The sequence below is a fragment of the Salvelinus namaycush genome, chromosome 32 (assembly GCF_016432855.1).
Source record: "Salvelinus namaycush isolate Seneca chromosome 32, SaNama_1.0, whole genome shotgun sequence".
NCBI lineage: Eukaryota > Metazoa > Chordata > Actinopteri > Salmoniformes > Salmonidae > Salvelinus > Salvelinus namaycush.
The window spans coordinates 19090036-19104392 of NC_052338.1; the positions used below are offsets into that span (position 1 = coordinate 19090036).

The window sequence follows — 14357 nt, forward strand, 5'->3', positions numbered from 1 at the left end:
AGTCTTGTGGAGCGTGTGGGCATCCTAGAGCAAAACAACAGACACGTATGTGTTCGTGAGAGTCTCACCTTTACATATCGGTGTGTAGACAAAACTGTTCAGACGCAACAGACATTTTCGTGAGAATAGCGATTTTCAGGATGTCTTGTGGTCTAACCAACACCGTTGTAGGCCATGCAACAAAACTAAACATATCTCTAGTTTAAACAGACAGATTTTGACAGGGATTACTTCATCATATTTGTTCCTAGGTGGAACATAAAGCTTCCATGAGAGAGCACCACTGCTACCGATTTTATGCCTTTTTGGGAATGGTTTTCAAGGCTAGTCATGACAGGATTGTGCTTTACATTTACAGGTCATTCCTAGGTAATGGTCTTGTAGATATTGTTACCATGTTGTTTCTATGTAAATTCCAGATTATTTAGTAAGTGTCCCAAATAGCAGCCTATTTCTTGTTTAGTGCACTATATTTGACCAGGCCCTGGTTTACAGTAAATTACATTCCTCACCTAATCAGTTGATTGTCCTCTCCTCTGCTTGTTAAAGTCATGTTTCGGTCTTAATCAAGCTTAATCAACCAGAGTCATCACACTGTCACAACTGTAATCATTGATCAGGGAGACTAACCACAGTTCGTCTGTGTGGCCTTGGTTCTACCGGCCATTCAGCTCCTCTCATGATCATGTCTCCGTGTGTGTGTGTGTGTGTGTGTGTGTGTGTGTGTGTGTGTGTGTGTGTGTGTGTGTGTGTGTGTGTGTGTGTGTGTGTGTGTGTGTGTGTGTGTGTGTGTGTGTGTGTGTGTGTGTGTGTGTGTGTGTCTGTGCATGCTCCTTAATCAACTTAATCAATTAACTTCTGTTGTGATACCACTTCTTATTTTGACCTCTGAGTTATGAAGATCCAGGAAAATTTGATGAAGAGAGAGAGAAAATTTGAAGCACTTGATCATTTTGGCATATATCTCGCTCTGTCTCTCTATTTCTCTATTTCTCTATCTATCTATCTATCTATCTATCTATCTATCTATCTATCTATCTATCTATCTATCTATCTATCTATCTATCTATCTATCTATCTATCTATCTATCTATCTATCTATCTATCTATCTATCTATCTATCTATCTATCTATCTATCTCTCTCGCTCTCTCGCTCTCTCGCTCTGTCTCACTCTCTCTCTGCTTCATAGAAGACAAATCAAAATCTAATTTCGTTTGTCACATGCTCCGAAAACAACAGGTACCGTGAACCTTACCGTGAACCTTACCGTGAAATGCTTACTTACAAGTCCTTAACCAACAGTGCAGTTGAAGAAATAGAGTTAAGACAATATTTACGAAATACACTTAATGTAAAAAATGTAATCAAAAGTAACACTATAAAATAACAATAGTAGACACTATATACAGGCGGTATATAGTGTCTACTATTGTTATTTTATAGTGTTACTTTTGATTTAATATTTTTCATTAAGTTTATTGTCCATGTGCGGGGGTACAGGTTAGAGGTAATTTGTACATGTAGGTAGGGGTAGAGTGACTATGCATAGATAATAAACAGTGAGTAGCAGCAGTGTAAAAACAAACGGGGGGGTGTCAATGTAAACAGTCCGGGTGGCCATTTGATTGATTGTTCAGCAGTCTTATGGCTTTGGGGTAGAAGCTGTTAAGGAGCCTTTTGGACCTAGACTTGGCGCTGCAGTACCTCTTGGCGTGCGGTAGCAGAGAGAACAGTCTATGACTTGGTTGACTGGAGTCTTTGACAATTTTTTGGTCTTTCCTCTGACACCACCTAGCATATAGGTCCTGGATGGCAGGAAGCTTGGCCCCAGTGATGTACTGGGCAGTACGCACTATCCTCTGTAGCGCCTTACGGTCGGATGCCGAGCAGTTGCCATACCAGGTGGTGATGCAACCAGTCAGGATGCTCTCAATAGTGCAGCTGTAGAATTTTTTGAGAATCTGGGGACTCATGCCAAATCTTTTCAGTCTCCTGAGGGGGAAAAGGTGTTGACGTGCCCTCTTCATGACTGTCTTGGTGTGTTTGGACCATGATAGTTTGAAATTCTCGACCCGCTCCACTACAGCCCCGTCGATGTTAATGGGGCCTGTCCGGCCCTCCTTTTCCTGTAGTCCACGATCAGCTCCTTTGTCTTGCTCACATTGAGGGAGAGGTTGCTGTCCTGGCCCCACACTGGCAGGTCTCTGACGTCCTCCCTATAGGCTGACTTATCGTTGTCAGTGTTCAGGCCCACCGCTGTTGTGTCATCAGAAAACTTAATGATGGTGTTGGAGCCGTGCTTGGCCACACAGTCGTGGGTGAACAGGGAGTACAGGAGGGGACTAAACATGCACCCCTGAGGGGCCCCCGTGCTGAGGATCAGCGTGGTGGATGTGTTATTACCTACCCTTACCACCTGGAGGCGGCCTGTCAGGAAGTCCAGTATCCAGCTGCAGAGGGAGGTGTTTAGTCCCAGGGTCCTTAGCTTAGTGATGAGCTTTGTGGGCACTATGGTGTTGAACGCTGAGCTGTAGTCAATGAACAGCATTCTCACATAGGTGATCCTTTTGTCCAGGTGGGAAAGGGCAGTGTGGAGTGCGATTGAGATTGTGTCATCTGTGGATCTTTTGGGGCGGTATGCGAATTGGAGTGGATCTAAGGTTTTTGTGATGATGGTGTTGATGTGAGTCATAACCAGCCTTTCAAATCACTTCATGGCTACTGACATGAGTGCTACGGGGCGTTAGTCCTTTAGGCAGATTACCTTCTCTTTCTTGGGCACAGGGACTATGGTGGTCTGCTTGAAACATGTAGGTATTACAGACTCGATCAGTGAGAGGTTGAAAATGTCAGTGAAGACACTTGCCAGTTGATTCCAGGAAAGTTCTTTATGTCTGCCGAGGCCTGGAGATGAATGCCTGGCATCACTTTAAATATCCAACAGACAAAACCATGTACTAGATGAGTACTAGCTAAGTACTAGATAAGTACTAGCTGAATTATCTGTGTCTGTTTTTCAAGACATCAGTGATGTAACCAGTAGAGGCCACTGCCAGATGCTCCTGCTGACGATGTCTGGAAGATAAATAGCCTGGACTGACAAACTTTGGGGAGCAGAATTTAGCTCCTCGTATGTTTTTTGTCAGCTGAGAACCTTTTATTTCCCATTTTTGTGAACGCTTAAACTAGAAACATTTCCCTAATTGTCCCACTTCTCCCTTCATTTAGAGAATTTGGAGTGCATCTGCAAGACTTCATCCACAGAATGACAAGCATTCAAACATAGTTCTTCCTCTCTTCCATTTTTCCTCCTGTCTTTCTCCTCTGGCTCCAAGAGCCTGCAGGCTGCAGTCAGTCAGTCAGTCAGACACACACACACACACACACACACACACACACACACACACACACACACACACACACACACACACACACACACACACACACACACACACACACACACACACACACACACACACACACACACACACACACACACACACAGTAACACACAGTGGGTCTAATTGTGATGAGGAGGAAGTACTCGATGGTGATGGCTGCCAGCTGCATCCTGTGACCGTCATTCTGATCCCGCATTTGTCTCTGTCATCTCCAAGATCCCGCCGTCCGTCCGCCTGCCGCCTGCACGTTCCCGCCCGCCTGCCCGCCTGACCGCACATCCACATAAAAGACATTGGCAGCCTCCGCCACAAGCTCCAGGAAGTCCGCGCTTTGTACCCACACATGGCAGATCAATGTGCCCACCCTCCCACCATAACAACCCACCAGGCACCCTCCCACTACCCACCACCCATCCATTCTGGTCAGGGGTAAAACTCATGTTAGACTTGTCTGTCCCTCTCTGGGTGTCTAGTCATAGCGGAGTGGAGTGGGCACTTCAGATGCCAGCTGGCTGGCAGGATGGCATAGACATGGCAGCCACAGATCCCTGCCACCACCACATCATGGTTAGGCCTGAAGCTCAGGGGCCTGCTCCCCTCTCTTCTGCTCCCAACATCTGCCCTGACAATCGGGCAATGAGCCATGCCAGCTGGACATATTCATAATACCGGACGGATCAGGCTCGGTCTCCTATATGTGCTGCCAACGTCACTCAGCTCATTCCACAGCCCCCTTTTTTTCTCTCTCCCCTTCATTAGTCCTCTTTCCATCCTCTTCCCCTTCCTTTCTCCCCGCCCCTGTCCCCGCCCTCCATCCTGGGTAGGACTATTAGGGAAGTGACTAGTTTGTAATTCGTTGCCCGTTGCTCTGCACTGCAGTGAATGGCCACCAAAGGTGTGCCAAGGAGAATTAGCACCACCTCCTGATTATCCCTTTAACATTTAGGGTGTCTCTTGGAGTGAGAGAGAGAAAGAGAAGTGGCGGGGGGCGTGATCAGGAGGAAGAGAAAGTTTCTGCTCAGTGTTTAGTTAACATTCTCTCTCTCTCTCATATCTCTGATGTTGCAAAATTGACTAGTTCAGTTGTAACTCCTCAATATGATACAAGCATTTCACTACACTCGCATTAACATCTGCTAACCATGTGTATGTGACAAATACAATTTGATTTGATGCGCTGTAATGCTGTTTTGCCCTTGAGAATCCTTGAGCCCCGACATTATTCTCTTTCAAAAATGTTTTAGGCTCTGAAACATGGCAGAGCGACTATTGCCAAGGACCTGGCGAAGGTCCTATGCGTTGTGTATTTGTGCGTGTCAATAAATCACATCGGGAGCATATGCTGCAAATTATCCTCCAAGAAAACATTGGCCAATTTCCCATTTTTTTTATTCCACTTCACTTCCTGATGAATCGCTAGTATCGAAACCTCAAACCTGGCTCTGCATATATTGAGCGTTTTAGAGTCCACATGAGTAGTCATATTCATTGTGATCTAAAAGGTAAGAACTGATCCTAAACCAGCACTTTCGTCGCTTGATAGGGCCTCTGGTTCTTGGGCACCAGTCCTGTACTTCCAAAATGACGGGTATCAGGGTAGCAGCAGACCCCAGGCTGGGATTCAGCATCATGGCAGGCCTCTAAAGATGTATCCCCCTGGGTCTGGTGCTGCTGCAGCTGTTGTGAAGGCTAGTCTCTCTCCCTCTCTTTCTCTCTCCTGTGAAGGCTACCTAAGCCATTCAGAACAAGAATCCATCAGGCCCAGGGGTGAGTTATAGTGACAGTAGCAGACCACCACAATGTTATAGCACTGAGAGGACCACAGATTTATTCAACCAGAACTACCCTCCCTGTCTTTTCCTCTCCTCTCTTCCCCTCCTCTTTTTTTCTCCAGGATGGCATTTGAAAGGAAGAAGAGGTGGGGTTGGTTGATATACTGCCTGCAACAAACACACACTCAGCATGAGGTGCATGCTCCTTTAACCTTGTGCTCTGACAGTGCGTTTACGTATAGTTTGATACCGCACAATGATAGCAACACGCACATGCATGTGCACATGGACATGAATTGACTTTGCACTTGTGGTAGTCAAGATATGGACCATCCACATAATAAGACCCCATGTTCTAAGAGTCCCTCAAGTAGCCTACTTCTTTGGCCCTGTCTTCCCCTTGAGTGACTTCAAAGTGTTCTGCTTAACCCTTCTGAGGTCTTGAACATCCTCAATAAGGCTACATTTAGCACTTCTGTCAATGTAGGCTAATCTTTCACAGGCTAAATTGAATTTTATGTTTTAGACTGTTACTAAATATAGAGTAGGTCCATTTTTGTATGCATTAGCATTTGGTTAGTCAAAATTCTGCACATAACCTATAGCCTACGAGAAAACAATGTCATTGTCCAGCTGTGCTGGTTTATATGGCAGTGATCTGTCCATACATAGTGAGGGAGGGAGCTGGTGCTATAGCCTAGTGAGTTTGTTTGTCCTGGAGTCATACTGTATTACGCACTGTGGCTCTCTGTGAATGTCGGCTCGTTTATCTCTATCAACCAACCCCACCACTCTACCGCCAGTCAGTAAATGAAAAGCTTTTCCGTCGAGCTATAGTGGCTGACACAGACTACTCTGTGATCCTTGCGTCTCGGACCAATCTCGCCCCGTTTTTTAATATTTCCCTCGTTCCTCTCCTCCCCTCCCTCCTCTTCTCTCTCTCATATTATGTGTGGACAGAGCGACGGTGTTTCTCTCAGCCCGGATGTGTTGTAGGCACGCGTTTTCCAGAGGCGCGGTTATAAAGCGTCCGTTATTTATCCGACTCTACTTTGAACTGTTCTCCTTTTCAGTAAGGAACTGCTAGGCGAGCCTCACGCGCACGGCAGGCAGCAAGACAATCAAATCAAGGACTGACCCCTTATGTTTACTCTGAATCGAATTTTCATCTTTCATTGAACTATGACATTGCTTCAGCCCTGCTCTCTGGATTAATTCCTTTGTAATCGTTATTTGTTCCCCCCCATCTCGTCCAATATCTGTCTCCAAGTGTAGGCTAAGCTTGTTCAGTGGTCATGGGGTGTATAATTTCATTTTTGCCTAGGCTGGTGAGGGTCTTGACGGTTGTGTAAAAGCGGATACCGCGTGGATTTATGGTCTTCACAGACAAAGAGCCAGCGAAGGGAAACTAGTGGAAGTTTGAGACCAGGAAGAATGCAGGCGACGTGTTGGTGTGCGGTGTTACTCCTGACGCCAGCGGTTTACCTGGTGAGTAGTGGTTTTGTTTGTGTTTATAAATACTTTGTCGTTTCACTGTTGTCTCGGTGTTTTGTGGTCTTTCAATTACACATTTTACTAAAATCTCATGTGTAAAAACGATTTCTTATGAAATGCATCTCACTGACAGAACTATTGAAGCCAACTCTTCACTTCAGGGGCATGTCCTGTTCGTTGCATAAAAACATTCCGTCGTCCTGTATCATGGTATTGGGAGGAAATATAACTTTTTAAATTCCACATCATCATGACTGAGACATGGCGGAGCGTGGGTTTTAAGACAGACTATTTAACAACTACTGTATGCGTTTCTATTTGATCACTGTGGTCTATGGTGTCCAATTAATAGGACTAATTAGTCCAATTAATTTTCAAAATGAATATATTTGGTTATAAGACTGAATAATTATTTAATATTTGACTGATCATTTTTTAAAACACGTGTCAAAGAAATAACACATTTAAAGTGTAAAATTAAATAAATCTTTCCCACACACTAGCTGAAAACGGACAAGATTGTGCTGCAGTTCCAACAAACCGTCTCATGGGGGCGTCATAACAAACCAAAAACGACCGGCAGGTGCGTCTGAAGGCTGAAGGAACCTTTCAAATTCTCCGTTTCTCCTTTTGATTTTGGCAGTAACGCTTTTTCCTTTCAGTCCGCCACATTAAAAATGATCCCACTCATAGCAGTCATAATACACACAACATGGAGGAGAGTTGATTGGTGCGTGGCCCGGACAACCCAGCTCCATCTTGCTGATCTCAAAGCGAGCATAATGTGATAACATTTAAGTTATGCTAGGACATTGAGTGGAAAGAAAACACAGGTTTCTCATGCACCAAAGTTTTGTTAAAAAGTAACAGGAAGACTCTCTGATATAAAAAAAAAGAATGCCACTTAAATATTTCAAATAAAGTCACTTTCCAAGTAGGCTATATTATCATTTGCAAAAAAATAAAATAAACACACACGCGTTCGGCTTTCGTGTGAATTCTGCAGACACCTCGAGGAGAGTAGCCTAATGCCTTCCCACAAAAATGTGTTGCCTATGCTTCTGTTCCCTATCCCTAACCCAGATAACTTGGCACTAAGACTAGCAGATGCCACACCATACACCTAAATGAATCCGCCTTTGATTCTTACTGGAATTGAGCGGGGATTCTCTCCCTTCACTCACTCAGTCTCTCTACGCAACTAAAAATAAATGTTTATTCCTTTAAGAGGCTATTGGTATCAGGTCTACGGCAGCACTGTGTCAAACTATACTGTCCGGTGTTAAAATGAATGTAAGTCAAATGTTTTGTAATATACAGTTCGCAACACCCACACGCACAAGCGCGCGCGCGCACACACACACACACACACACAATGGATAGGCTTCTGTCTATTTCCTGTGAACTTACCACAGGACATTTTTCGCCCAACACATTTTAGATTTCACGAAATACGCTTATTTCAACTGGCTTCTCTTACAACTGTCCTATTGACATTTCAATAAATAATTATTTCATCTGCATAATCCTCACGCAAAACGACATTTATTCAAACTAAAATGATTCTAATCAAGCTAATTAATTTACTGGTTGTTTTCTATCGGCTTGACGGAATAGTATTTAATTTAATTTAAATTCAGAAAAACAGGTCGTTATTGTTAGTTGTCCGTGGGGTATTATTTTACCACATTATCTAAAATGAGTCTGAAAACTTCCATGGCGCATTGGGCTATGCTTAAAATGTAAGCATATAGATAGGCCTACAAAGGGTTTTACAATTTGTGACACATTTACAGGAAGATATCCTATGTAATTATTAAGAGTGAGATTTTAATCAATTCCACAGAATTATAATAATTAGTGTTCCCAGGACCTATACAATTAAAAAATCTCGCAACATTTAGTAATCATAATAAAATTAATTTAAATGTAATCTATATTTTGCGTTACACATGGGCTTATTTGATATGGGCTTTGATAAGGATACAGCTAGACTATCTTGTAGGATGTGAACACCAACATCTCAGATGCAACATATAGACCAAAGCTTGACCTGTAATTTTCCGCTACGTAAATGTTTCTTCACTGTAAACGTAAAATCACAGATTGTATAGGCCAAATTACATTTCCCTGTATAAAGGAATATTATCGTATAATAGATTAGGCACCTTGGAATCATTTTTTATTTTTTATTTGACCTCTTCTCGCATAGAATTCCACCTCTGAATTTCAATCAAACGAGTCAAGGAGCATTATCAAGTGGATTTTCTTATTCAGCACCGGGAGCTGTCCATGGTTCTGATATTCAAGACCGTTGTTTTACGCGCCTTAAAACAGCCGGGTAGAATGAGTCCCAATTGAACACATCATTGCAGTGGGACGCAATAATGTTTTAAAAGTCCGTTTTGTTCACTCAAACCAATGAAGATGTAGGCTTGATGATGAAACCTGAATTCACATAGGCCTAATAGTTCGAAATGACAAATTTGACAAGTGCCATTTGACACTTTTCAACTTTTTCCCCGCCCTGAAATGGTTTGTCAATTTAGGCATAGGCCTATGACTACTTCATTTTACATTTGTGGAAAATGTATTTTTGTAATCAATTCAATACAACGGGATATACATATTCCATGGTAGGATTTATTTTATATATATTTACAAATTGATTAGGATTTATTTTTACATAATGATATGCAGAATTTTGCAGAATTTGGGATGAAAATGTAGTCTTTGTAATGTATAGCCTTGGTTTAATTTGTATTTTGCTTCATAAAAAAGGTAGGCCTTTTTCAGCCGACTGTGAAGAGATGAACATATTTGATTATATTGTCTTATAGTTACGAATTGGTTCATATTAGTTTAATTCTAGACCTGGATATCTGCTCTCTCCATGTCTGCGCTCCACTAAACCTAGATTATTATTTTCCAGACAGTTAAACTGTCGGTTTTATCCATACCTACGGGGATTACCGTTGAACTTTGACGGTTTTATTTCGTGTTAAAAGCTCTTGTCTCGTCTCTAAGCCTCTTGTCTGAGCGGGGCGCGCCTTGACCTGGATAACACTGTGCTCGCTCTGAAGAACAGTTGATGCAGGTGTTCAGTGGTATAATACAGCGTACGCCTCTCTGCGAGGGCGGCATTCACAAATGAATATGGTCACCTATGGCTACAAAATGTAATTAAAATAGGATTGTATTCATTATTCGGCTTAGTTGGGAGTTATCGGTGCCCTCCTTGGTGCGTGTGCGTGCGTGTGTGTGTGCTTGTGTATTTTTCTGCATCTTACTTCTGATCAAGCCAGCTCCAATACAACCAGTCAGATAGCTGACATTCTTTTAGGTTGGCTTTGCTCCCAGCAGAGGGACTGCTGATGATACTCTGTTGACTGACAGCTAGTGTGAACAACAGCATGTTCTCTGGCCCTATGACTGGTAGCAGTGTGGCTCCTATTGCTGCAACACAGGGCTGTCAGTGACTGGCAGGTGTGTGTGTGTGTGTGTGTGGGGGGGGGGGGGGGTTCTCGGCCAAGTCTCACTTCCTCTAAGGGGGCAATGAGGAGGCTCTGTTCCTGAGGGACAGACAGACAGACATAATGACTCCTAAATGGCACCTTGTTCCGTAAATAGTGCATTACTTTAGGCCAGGCATATTACAACTACACCATCATTGTTTAACAGGCTGGAGAGAGGGCCTGACATGCCAAGCAGTTGGTGCAGTGGGAGAGACACCGACAGTGCTGCATCCTAAATGGAACTCTATTCCCTGTATAGTGCACTATGTTTGGCCACCCTCTCACCATTGTTTGTTAGTGGAGCTGTGAAGATTCAAGTACCGCAATATTCCAAGCTATAGAACACGAAGAAGACCAAACTCTTTGGTTCTTTTAAAAACCTGTTGTATGTCAAATATTGTTTTCTATAGCTTGGAATATGCATAAATGTGACTCTGGATGACAACTTAGCTAATGAAGTTTGTTTCCAACATTAGGGCTGTTAAATCCGTTTAGTGCTTTGTTTCCTTGCCACAATACTAACAAGTATTGCGACACTGGTATCGTCCCGGCCCTAATTGTTAGTAGTATTAAACCATCATAACATGCTGTAGATGTTGCGACCAGCCCTGCCATAGCAAGCAGTCAGCACAGTGGGAGAGGGATTGCCACACACAGATCAGTGTATGGGGAAATACGGCTTGCATTTGAGTCTTGTCAGACAATATTACATTCAAATCAAATCAAGTTTATTTTATATAGCCCTTCGTACATCAGCTAATATCTCGAAGTGCTGTACAGAAACCCAGCCTAAAATCCCAAACAGCAAGCAATGCAGGTGTAGAAGCACGGTGGCTAGGAAAAACTCCCTAGAAAGGCCAAAACCTAGGAAGAAACCTAGAGAGGAACCAGGCTATGAGGGGTGGCCAGTCCTCTTCTGGCTGTGCCGGGTGGAGATTATAACAGAACATGGCCAAGATGTTCAAATGTTCATAAATGACCAGCATGGTCAAATAATAATAATCACAGTAGTTATCGAGGGTGTAGCAAGTCAGCACCTCAGGAGTAAATGTCAGTTGGCTTTTCATAGCCGATCATTAAGACATTAGGGCTTGACAGGTCAGGGTTCCATAGCCGCAGGCAGAACAGTTGAAACTGGAACAGCAGCAAGGCCAGGCGGACTGGGGATAGCAAGGAGTCATCATGCCCGGTTGTCCTGACGCATGGTCCTAGTGCTCAGGCCCTCCGAGAGAGAGAAAGAAAGAGCGAAGGAGAGAATTAGAGAGAGCATACTTAAATTCACACAGGACACCGGATAAGACATGAGAAGTACTCCAGATATAACCAACTGACCCTAGCCCCCCGACACATAAACTACTGCAGCATAAATACTGGAGGCTGAGACAGGAGGGGTCAGGAGACACTGTGGCCCCCTCCGATGATACCCCCGGACAGGGCCAAACAGGAAGGATATAACCCCACCCACTTTGCCAAAGCACAGCCCCCGCACCACTAGAGGGATATCTTCAACCGCCAACTTACAATCCTGAGACAAGGCCGAGTATAGCCCACAAAGATCTCCACCACAGCACAAACCAAGGGGGGGCGCCAACCCAGACAGGAAGATCACGTCAGTAACTCAACCCACTCAAGTGACGCACCCCTCCTAGGGACGGCATGAAAGAGCACCAGTAAGCCAGTGACTCAGCCCCTGTAATAGGGTTAGAGGCAGAGAATACCAGTGGAGAGAGGGAAACCGGCCAGGCAGAGACAGCAAGGGCGGTTCGTTGCTCCAGAGCCTTTCCGTTCACCTTCACACTCCTGGGCCAGTACACTCAATCATATGACCTACTGAAGAGATAAGTCTTCAGTAAAGACTTAAAGGTTGAGACCGAGTCTACGTCTCTCACATGGGTAGACAGACCATTCCATAAAAATGGAGATCTATAGGAGAAAGCCCTGCCTCCAGCTGTTTGCTTAGAAATTCTAGGGACAATTAGGAGGCCTGCGTCTTGTGACCGTAGCGTACGTGTAGGTATGTACGGCAGGACCAACTCGGAAAGATAGGTAGGAGCAAGCCCATGTAACACTTTATAGGTTAACAGTAAAACCTTGAAATCAGCCCTTGCCTTAACAGGAAGCCAGTGTAGGGAAGCTAGCACTGGAGTAATATGATCAAATTTCTTGGTTCTAGTCAGGATTCTAGCAGCCGTATTTAGCACTAACTGAAGTTTATTTAGTGCTTTATCCGGGTAGCCGGAAAGTAAAGCATTGCAGTAGTCTAACCTAGAAGTAACAAAAGCATGGATTAATTTTTCTGCATCATTTTTGGACAGAACATTTCTGATTTTTGCAATGTTACGTAGATGGAAAAAAGCTGTCCTTGAAACAGTCTTGATATGTTCGTCAAAAGAGAGATCAGGGTCAAGAGTAACGCCGAGGTCCTTCACAGTTTTATTTGAGACGACTTTACAACCATCAAGATTAAAAGTAGAACGTTTTCAGCCATCCACTTCCTTATGTCTGAAACACAGGCTTCTAGTGAGGGCAATTTTGGGGCTTCACCATGTTTCATTGAAATGTACAGCTGTGTGTCATCCGCATAGCAGTGAAAGTTAACATTATGTTTTCGAATGACATCCCCAAGAGGTAAAATATATAGTGAAAACAATAGTGGTCCTAAAACGGAACCTTGAGGAACACCGAAATGTACAGTTGATTTGTCAGAGGACAAACCATTCACAGAGACAAACTGATATCTTTCCGACAGATAAGATCTAAACCAGGCCAGAACTTGTCCGTGTAGACCAATTTGGGTTTCCAGTCTCTCCAAAAGAATGTGGTGATCGATGGTATCAAAGGCAGCACTAAGGTCTAGTAGCGCGAGGACAGATGCATTACATTACATCAGCAAAGAACGGAAATCAGTCCAATTGTGATTCTGTCCTTTCATTGAACACAAATTACGTAATGATTTTTGTCAGGCATTTTCATTCCCATTTATTGGGAAATATACAGATGTAGGATCTTAATTTGATCACCCTGTTGCAAGACAACTTCCCTGCAATGCAAGACATGTAAAACCTGAACTGTATTTGAGGATTAAAAAAGCATCTGAAGTTTGTAATTTCCACTTTTTTTCAGATTTGATTTTCCCTTTCGAAAAATATATCAACCCCTACAACAATTTACAGTAATTATAATCCACATAATAAATCACAATTCCTTTTACTGCAAGATTATTTTCCTACTGTTGAAAACTGGCTCAAATGAAGATCCTACAATAGTGGGAGAGGAGAGAGAGGATGCTACACTGAGATCCTACAATAGTGGGAGAGGAGAGAGAGGATGCTACACTGAGATCCTACAATAGTGGGAGAGGAGAGAGAGGATGCTACACTGAGATCCTACAATAGTGGGAGAGGAGAGAGAGGATGCTACACTGAGATCCTACAATAGTGGGAGAGGAGAGAGAGGATGCTACACTGAGATCCTACAATAGTGGGAGAGGAGAGAGAGGATGCTACACTGAGATCCTACACAGAGCACATTGTGTGTGGAAGACTATGAGGTTGTCAATTATGTTGAATTGGTTGCATCCCAAATGGAACCCTGTTCCCTAAACTGTAGCACTACCTTTATCCAGAAGTCCACATACTGTAGGCCGAGAGCAGAGCCGTAAAGGGGCATGGCCGAGAGTTCAGTCTCTTAGCACACAGCACCATAATCCTTTATTAAACCCCCAGCCCCTTCACAGCACAGCCAAGTGGTCCGCTAGCAGCTATGTTACATGTGAATTAACAGTGAAGGATCTACTTTAACTGAGGAACTCAGGTAGCTCTCGACCAGCATTACAATACAACGAATTGTCTCCATGCCCGTTGACCATCCACTGCAATCACATTATCTTTGATGAAAATCACACTTTAAGAGGAATCTGTTATTATTGTGAATATTTCCTAGAAATGACTCTTCATATTTCTATGTATGTTTCTGTTATTAATTAATATCAATACGTCAGCATTATGATGTATTGTCAGTTGCTTGGCTCCTTGATAAAGCTGAGGTCTTATATAGTGTACTCATGTATTTACATAGTACACTTCATACCCAACATCCAATTTTGGTAGATTTTTGATTGAGTTTTCATGAAATGTGAATTTTACTAATTACTTTGTTTTCGGGTTTAAATCT

At 43.3% G+C, this 14357-nt stretch overlaps 1 protein-coding gene across 1 annotated transcript in view; it reads left to right on the forward strand.

Annotated features, from left to right (window-relative positions):
• The first annotated feature begins 6609 nt into the window (after positions 1-6609).
• LOC120026908 (neurexophilin-1) overlaps positions 6610-14357 on the forward strand; it is a 45732-nt gene continuing 37984 nt past the window's right edge. The window contains exon 1 of the mRNA XM_038971646.1: positions 6610-6663. Within this exon, the coding sequence (XP_038827574.1) occupies positions 6610-6663 (54 nt within the window). The remainder of the gene's footprint in view (positions 6664-14357) is intronic.